The sequence below is a fragment of the Lathamus discolor genome, chromosome 1 (genome assembly GCF_037157495.1).
Source record: "Lathamus discolor isolate bLatDis1 chromosome 1, bLatDis1.hap1, whole genome shotgun sequence".
NCBI classification, from domain to species: Eukaryota; Metazoa; Chordata; class Aves; order Psittaciformes; family Psittacidae; genus Lathamus; species Lathamus discolor.
Genome location: NC_088884.1, coordinates 89,141,692 through 89,151,156, shown reverse-complemented (window position 1 = coordinate 89,151,156; position 9,465 = coordinate 89,141,692). Strand labels below are relative to the sequence as shown.

Here is a 9,465-nt window from a genome sequence, read left to right as displayed (position 1 = left end):
CAAGTGAGTGATTAAAACTAAAATGGTTTAGCAAATTGTTAATATTAGTGAAAAGTGGCATTTCTTTTATAACTGCCATAGTCCTGTGAGGTTGTCCATGCCAGGGAAAATTACCAATACATCTATTATTCTGATTCCGAATGCCTTAAAGCTTCTTATTTTCCATTTTCGCCTTGGGCAAATTCTGCTTGTCTACAACCTGCTTAAAATTACTGTTTACAACATAATTATTTTTCCAGCAATTACCATATCTCTCCTTAGGTTTCTTTATTTATAGAGAAAAAATATGCCATGAACCTCTGCACTATTTAGACAAAATTATCCTCAGGTTTTGATTTATTTTAAAGATGAAAATATAACTAGGTGTTATTAATAGCTAGGGGTTTATCAACACCTTTTCTATGTGTGTCACTTTGTAACCTTCCAGCGGTATTTGGACCATACCACAGCACAATATGGTCTAATTGTCCATTAACATCTATTAATTAACCTTTCTTTCTAAAAAATAAAAGACCCCCACAACTTAGATGTGCATACACATAAACACTCCTGAGGTAATTTTGTTTTGAGTATCAAACATTTGAGTCCTTTTTTGAGGATTGAAAATGCGTGAATGAACACCAAATGCTGGTTTGAGTGCTGTTTCTGACTTGGCAGCAACACAAGATTTCTTTTTAAAATGAAATATTTATGATTATAAAATGCAATTATTATATAGAATGGACAATTTAAAAGTACTAATGTTTGATTTGAGGAGAAGTTGATACTAGCCTGGAAATATCTGCCTTTCTTTCTGGATTTAAAATTACGCTTTACACCAAATATTCATTCCACCAGACTCATGCTCAGTAATTGAGCAGTCTGCTCCACTGTAGTAATTTAAAATGCTCTTAAATGTTGATGAATTCAACAGAAAATCTAGGACTTGTCAAGAAACCCAAAGTACATTCTCTGGAGCGTGAGACATCATACAAAATGAATGACTGTGTCGTGAAATTTTTAATCTGTTGCAAATTACTGAAGTCAAAGAAGTTGTTTTAAACTGTGAACCTGGCTTATGCTTTCTTTCTTTACGATGTATTTAAGAATATACCAAAGAATGAAAATGTAACCATGAAAAGGAGTAGTACTGAGTCTCTTATAACCTTGTAAACCCTTCATAGAACAAAGCTATTAAAGTGCTGTTGTCAAGCTTTATCAGTTCCCCAAGTTTTATGTCCATGAATTTTTCTTATACTGGGGACAAAATACTGCTTGCATTACAAATGCAAAACATGTTTTGTGATTCATTTCACATAAATAGTGAAAATTTCATCTGACTTTTTACAGATAGATTGTACATGCCATCCTTATTTCCTTGAGAGTTATTCACCCAAATAGCCTCAATAATGTAAAGTGGGTTCAAAATTTATTCTCAATATTTATTTCTTCTTTGAATTTCAATTTAATGTTTCAATTGAGAATAAACATCAAGAGAATACAGTGATGCAGCCCTTTTGAACAAACCTACAGGAACTAAATAGAAGTGTAGATGCAGGTAATGTAGACAAGTAATTATAGTAAGTAGATGTTGAAGATTTTTACGGTAGAGATGAAAATGTTCGAACATATGGCTCTGACCATATTATTTTACTCGGCTAGGCTGTGCTTCACTGTGTTTCCTTCCTTGCTTAGTCAATATGAAAAAGAAATTCTACTGAGTTTAACAAGTTGCCATTTGACCTGATGTTGATTTAAGCTTCCAGAAGCTTGTATCAGCACAAGGTCACCGACAGGCAGTCAGGGAATCTAAAAATGGTGCAGAAAAAGAGATTAGGCTTTGCTTGGGTTCACATTATTTAAACAAACAGACAAGAATTTAGGGAAAGCAAAATTGTCTTTCTCATCTGATAGGTCAGATCACTTTATTAAATGATACATCTCTGGCATGCACTCTCAAAGTATCTGTTCAGTGAGCAAAAAGTCTTTAGAAGTGAACAGCCTTTTGTAATGATAATAGTCTTTTGCTACTAGCAGAAATGTAATGTGAATAGATACATGGTTGTGTTAAAGCAAAACAAATTGAAAAGAAATAATGAACTCTTGTTCATGTGAACATCATCATCTAACATACCTAAAAAAGCTAAATTTTCAGTTACATTGTGTATTCAGATACTGTGGATATTAACAGAGACATCTCTGAGAGTGAACACAGAAACAACATATTTTAAATACCAAGAGAATTTTTTCCTCACATTTACTGAGCAGAACTGTGCATTCAAACACAAATGTAAAAAATATTTGCATTAAAATATTCAGAAATCACTCACAACAGTCACACCTATTTGATAGAAAGATGCTTTGCTAGTGGAGGAATGGGGTGATAGTGAAAAATGCCGTGTGGTTTGTCATAAAGCTCTATGCATTAATATGTCATTTGGTAGTCTAGGCCTGCTGCTTTAACAGAAATCGGTACATTGCCTCAATCTGGTTTTAGCCTGATTCCCTTTGTAAACAAGGCTATATCTGTCCACATGCCTGTGCATATGTCTGTCCTCCCATTAATAACTTTGAAAATGTTTATATCTCATTTCTATGTGGCATTGGAGTAGATCTCAAAGACTTTGAGGTCTTTACCCACAGGCTTCATAAAAATAGACAGCTGGGTCGAGGATAGATAAACTTACCAGCATTGCTATTGAGGGGTGTGCTGCAGTGTGAACTTACTCATTGTTAGATGAGAGAGAATCCGTATGGGAAAGAGAGCTAGTAAATCCTCAGCAGGAGGAAAAAAATCTGTAGTAGAACATGTTAAACACCCACAATTTTCTATGATAAGATCAAAACCCATGAAATTCAATGTCTGTAATTTTCATGTTCACAGAAATACTTGATAATGAATGCTTTCTTGTAAATAGAAGAAAATTCTGAGGCTACACTTTGTTTTTCATGGGACATTGGCAGAAAGTCAGTGATTCCATGGAAACTTTCTGATTCTGCCATTCTTATGTGTTTGTTGTGTATTAGGGTGTTAGAGCTTGATCATGTGTATATTTTTCTGTATTGCTATGTGATCACAGCATTAAATGCTTTCTAATATCACTTTGTATAATTTTTTTTTTGTAATATCAAAATTTAAAAATACTTTTGGCAATTTTGAAATGCATGTAGCTTAAAATTAAGCACACATTTCCTTCTGGCACATACATGACCTTAGAATTCACAACATATATTTCAATAAGAATTCAAAAGTTAGGTATCTGATTCCAAGAATTAAAATAAATATATTGGGTGAAAGTATGCCTTACTTCAAATTCATTAATCTGGTTTCCTCTTTAGCAATGTAAAAGACACAGTTCAAAATAGAAACCTGAACTTGAACTGCATACAGGTTATCATTTTGTTACTGTAATGTGTACCACAGTTCAGCAAAATAAGTAACCATTATATAATTTTCAGAATGTAGGCCTTCTGTGAAATAAACACAAACTAGAATTTATTGAATAGCTAAGTCTTTGATGACTTTAAATTATAACCTTCACTAAATTTCACTTGGAATTATAATTTCACTGAAATTAAGTGAAAATTTGGCATGTATTGCCAGGGAGATTAGCCTGGATCTGAAGAGAAGCCATTAAGACTAATGTGACTACCACAGTCCCATTGGTTTCCATGGGAGTATTCCCAGTCATGATAAAAGGGGACATTATGGGATGTGGCAAAGAAAAATGTATTTTTGTCTGTGTGGCAGGAAAATTTATTCTGATTATATGCATATGTGTGAAGCTCATTTTTCAGGCATATCATGGCAGCCTTGTTAATGTAATTTTTCTACATAACCTTTTCTTTGCAAATTCATATTTTGTGAAATAAATTTGTAATGTGCTGTAGCAGTATGATCCTATTTTCAAAGTTTACAGCTCCCATGCCTTCATTTCTTGATTGGTCAAAAGGATCAGTTGATTTCAGGGAGACTTCTGTTTGAACAGAGAATTTCTGCCAGTATAAACTCAGTGAATATTTTTCATGTAATTATTTGGTTTTATGGGAAGTTCCAGGTCAACCGAATTTGGGTTTAATTTTCCTTTTTCCACTATACCTATTATGTTTTATAATATACTTGTTCTAATGAAAAAATCTCTGCAGATGGGAAGTTTTTGCACAATGTTCTTTCTTACTATGGGTTTCAGTTCATTCTAATCTTATCGCTCATAGGTGGCAACCTTACTGAAACTAAGGATAGCTTAACAGTGCTTTTGCAGTAATTTTAGATGACTGCTTGACAGATCCTTGAAGAATGCCCCCAAAAATGAGGAGGATGCAGAGCATTTTGTAAAACTTGGGGCTTTCATGTAATACTTCAACAACATCTAAACTACACAATAAGCTTGGCCTACATGTATTTTCAGCCACTTATTTCTACTGTTTAAATAAGCTCAAGTGCAAGATACGTATCACCAGCAAAAATTATTTACTGTCTCTTCAGATGCATCAAGGCAGTTTAATTGTAACCAACTGTCCAAATATTTGCTACTCATACTATTACCATTTACTCATACCATTTAAGGCATGTCATTAACCCTCTTTCACATACTAATTTCTACCTAGAATGGGTATTGTTCTTGATAAGCAATACCTGATTTGTTTTCCAAACTGAAAATACAAATCAAAAGCTTTCTAAACATTGAGCTACCTAGATACTAAGAATAACAGCTCAGCCAGTTGGATTACCAGACGCTTTAGCAGTCAGTAACTGTTGGGCAAATAATGCATTTCACAGAGAATGGCTGTTCAGCCTCTGACTTGTTTGTTAGTTTATTACAAAGTTACCTTGCAATCCAGTTTAAGTACACTCTAAATACTGTCCTCATCCTTTTTGTTATTCAAGTATCATGGTACTGATCTCTATTAATAACACCTTGCTTCCTGTTTGGTTTGGATTATTTGATTAATTACAATATGCAAAGCTTCCTCAAAACTGTCTTGAAATCCATCTGAAATGGGTGACTGCTCAAGAGTGCGTATATCTACATGTTTAAGGATTCAGGTACCATGACAGATGTGTTTTAACTGTGGCCACAGTAAAAATATTAAGTGGTTTACTTTCTTAGCTCATTAAAAAAATGCAGTAAAGAAAACATATGGCAAATAAGCCAGTGCTTCCAAGTATTCCACTTCCACTGGAACTTTCCCAAGTCTGGTTATATCTAGTACCTTGGAACTCTAATGTTAAACATACCCAGAAAAACTGTGAAATCCTGTAAAATACTTCTTGCCTTAAAAATGCCCTAATTTTACTTCCCCCCACCATACACACACTAACTTTATTGCAAGCACTTGTACTGTCTCCATCTACATCCTTTCTAGATCTGTGTATCAAGCAATTGGTTGCCCTGTTTTCATCCTACTGCTCACCCCAAGAAATGTGTATTTTTGCCCTTTGAGGAACAGAACAATCTTAGGTTAGGTGTAAAACTGAGTCTATTATAGAGCCCTGTGGTCATGTGAAAACTCTGCTCCATTCAGTTTTGCCTTCTCATTTCTAAAGTTCACAGATTGTCAGACCAGCAAGAAACTCCTTCTCCAACTCAAATCTAAGGCTTGTAAAGCTGGAAGAAAGGAAAATATGCCAGGCCCTTCAGCTGCTCATGTTGGACGCCTCCACCCCCTTGGCTGTGGATTGTAGTGTGAATCAGCTGTTGACAAGCAATAGTCAGACCTGGAATCCATGGACATTATATCAGGATCTGTTCTGGACTGTTGACTGCAGTAAGCATACTGCAGGTGAGAGCCAGCCTGCGTAGTCACACTTGGGGTGGATAGGGAGCTTCTGGGGAGTGATATAATATTTGATTGCTTCCCTCCCAGTAAGGCTACACTACCACTTGCAACTGGAGGCTCATAAGAAACCTTTTGTTTCCATTCATCTGGTTGTTCAGGAAATGTTTTCCTGCGAGCAGCTGATACTACATTAGCAGCAATGGATTCCTGCATATTTTGAGGCCCAAAAGCTTCATCCACTAGGCCAAGAGGGGGTCTTGATGCTGCTTCCCAGGGAGTCAGTCTCTTGCCAGTCCTGTCAGCTGCTGTGTCTGTCTTGCTGAAGTAATCAGGGGCAGGTTGAAATGTAAGAGGAGAAGTAGGAGACATTGCTTGAGAAATGAATGAAGAAGGTCTCCCAGGAAGTGATAATGAGCGTCCACTGCTTCTTTCCTAGGAAAACAAAATACTAAATATAGTTACAGTTATTAAAAAAAGAAAAAAAGAAAGCTCCTTAACTTCCAAACCGGAACAGCAGACTCAGGCACAGCTACAGGTTGGGCGGAAGAGAAGCAGCCCTGCGGAGAACTTGCTAGTGTTGGTTGATGAAAAACTTAACATGAGCTGACAGTCTGCTCGCAGCCCAGAAAACCAACTGTATCCTGGGCTGCATCAAAAGGAATGTGACCAGCAGGTTCAAGGAAGTGATCCCACCACTCTACTCCGCTCTTCTGAGACCTCACTTGGAGTATTGTGTACAGTTCTGGTGTCCTTGACATAAAAAGGACATGGAACTGCTGGAACAAGTCCAGATGAGGGCCACGAGATTGATCAGGGGGCTGGTGCACCTCCTGTAGGAAGATAGGCTGAGAAAGTTGGGGCTGTTCAGCCTGGAGAAGAGAGGGCTGCGTAGAGACCTCATAGCAGCCTTCCAGTGTCTGAAGGGGGCCTACAAGGATGCTGGGGAGGGACTATTCATTAGGGACTGTAGTGATAGGACAAGGGGTAACAGGTTAAAACTTAAACAGGGGAAGTTCAAGTTAGACATAAGGAAGAAGCTCTTGACTATGAGGGTGGTGAGACACTGGAATGGGTTGCCCAAGGATATTGTGAATGCTGCATCCCTGGCGGTGTTCAAGGCCAGGTTGGACAGAACCTTGGGTGACATGGTCTAGTGTGAGGTGTTCCTGCCCATGGCAGGGGGGTTGGAACTAGATGATCTTAAGGTCCTTTCCAACCCTAACTATTCTATGATTCTATGAAAGCACATGTCATCTTGGCAATACCTTTGTCTATAGACACTTTTTAATACTTTTTTTTTTTTTAGTGGAAAGAGAGGAGTATTAAAAAGGAGGCAGAGAAAGCAACAGCAATAAAGAGCAAATTGAATTTTAGAGGAAAGTAGATAGAACAAAGACAGGCTTTTACTGAAAAGGTACAATTGTGTTAGCAACTGTGCATTAACTAGTGTGCCTTGCTCTGAAAAGGCCATTCTTAATAATGAAAAAGAAAGTCATGTTGTCACAATTCTCTGTGTGTTTACAAGATTATTTCTGATATGCAGGCACAGCCTAGTTTATTTGATAACAGACTCTGTCTAGGATATCTGAGAGGATATCTGTGTCAGTCTTCTTTTAAGAGAGGCATTTCTTACTCTGAAATTATTAGACTTAACGTAGTTTTCACTTTTCACGGCACAAAAAGAACACAACAAATTAAAGACATTAACACAATCATTCACTTAATACCCTTACATCATGCTATTTAACCCGGCTTCTTTAAAAGGCAGTGCCCTCAAAATTTCAGTACATTCTGACCCATTTATAGGAGCAATCCATTCATATTTGACAAATCCTAATCTTCTTACTAATGCAGCACTTTGAAACACAAACTGTTATCATGAGAATGTTCTGCTGCCACAGTCATTTGGCAGCATATGAAACAGGTACAACATTTTCCCCAAGCCAGATGTTCTTTGTGTGACACAGGCAAGTTACATTGTTCTTCCTGAGTAGTTTCTATACATGTGGCTCCTAAGCTCATTTCTTTTACACCCATTGATTCATATGCAGAGGTTTAAATGCCTTTAATTCTGAAAGCCAGTGTGAAATTCCAGGCTCCATTCAGAAGCTTTGATAGAATTTTATTCAAACAGCATTGGTCTGTGTTACCTTTCCTACTGAGTTTCCAAACTTAAAATACTGTGGACATGATCTAGATAAAAGTTGTTAAGTATCTCATCATAAAAGCTATAGCTTATCAAGCAAAGATTCACATAGAAATGTCATGTTTTATAGGCTTTTCTGTCACAGGAACTTGACACTTCTAAGGAACTTAAAAGGCTGCTGCTTTTAAGTCATGTTTTCCTATCAGCCTGGTATATGAGAGATGGAATCTGAGAAAGAGGCTACCTATTTCATTATTTGTAGTCAGTTTGTTGGTGCTCAGTCTGAATCTCTTAAAAAGGGTGTGACACACAGAGGTTATATAATGAGACAAATTTCACAACTGGTGCTGTACAACAGAACTATGAACTGCTATTCCCAGTTTGCAGTTCCAGAGAGAAAAGTCCCCAGTGTTATTAATCCTACCCCCACATACTTACAGCACGTTTTCACAAGATTCTGCTTCTATGCACAAAACAAAACAAAACAACCCTTCATTTCGGGCAACTTTGCTCAGTTACTTCTTAAGAATCCTCACTTAAACCTTGAGATGATCACACTTTAAAATGTGGCTGATCAGATCATCACATATAGGCAGATCCCAACTGAGTACTCTAAGATAATATAAAAGCAAGCATATGAATAATGTATAACTATGTAATACAAAATATATAAAAAGGCATATAAAAGAATTATCCATTTGGAAGGTAAGTGAATTAAATATACATACATATATATATATACTGTCAAGAATGGATTGAAGTTTCCCTGTACCTAATTCAGTTCATCTAATGAGAGTGATCTCTTCTTCTTACCTGCAAAATAACAGTCCAGATAATAGATCGTGCTTGGGGCCAATAAGTGGCACACCCAGACAGGTCAGTCAGTATAATTCTCCTCTAATGTATAACGATTTCTTTCTTCACTGAATCCACAGAAAAGAGCTTATTCAGCAAGCCTGCTTAGTGCATTTTGTTTAAATTATTGGCAAGAAAACAATTTATAAGACACAAAAACAAAAGAAGGATGGAAAATTAGATACAGTTTCTATTAGAAATTAATCTAATTAACCTCAATCATGAAACTAAGAAGATAATGATTGTACAGAGAGATGGAAAAGTTGATCAAACAGATCCACCTATTAGTCTACATGTGTTAAGTGCTCTTAGGAGGGTTCTAGAGCATTGTCTATGCTGAGCAGACAGAAAATTTCCCCTTTATTTAATAGCAATTCCATTTCCAAGCCCTGAAAGTACTTCTCAGAATTCCAGAGATGCAGAGGGAAGTTATACTGTTGAAGGAAGGAATATCTGACTTCTCAAAACAATTAGATGAAGATACTGTTTAGACTGTCATGTTTAGAGAAGAACTCGAGTTCATAAAGTCACAGAAGTATTTTTTGGGCCTAAGCATAACTAATAAAGCAGGAGTTAATTTTCTTTAACTAAATTTAATCAGGGAATGATAAGTTATCAAGTGTATTTCACTATTTGTCTAACAAAATGGGCCATTCTACTGTGTTATGAAGACAAAAGTTTAACTTGTAAAAGCAGAAATAGTG

General features: G+C 36.4%; 1 protein-coding gene across 1 annotated transcript in view; it reads right to left on the bottom strand.

The window, feature by feature from the left end:
* Positions 1–1,702: 1,702 nt before the first annotated feature.
* Positions 1,703–9,465, bottom strand: part of SYNPO2 (synaptopodin 2) — an 88,096-nt gene continuing 80,333 nt past the window's right edge. The window contains exon 5 of the mRNA XM_065685563.1: positions 1,703–6,192. Within this exon, the coding sequence (XP_065541635.1) occupies positions 5,626–6,192 (567 nt within the window). The 3' untranslated portion in view covers positions 1,703–5,625. The remainder of the gene's footprint in view (positions 6,193–9,465) is intronic.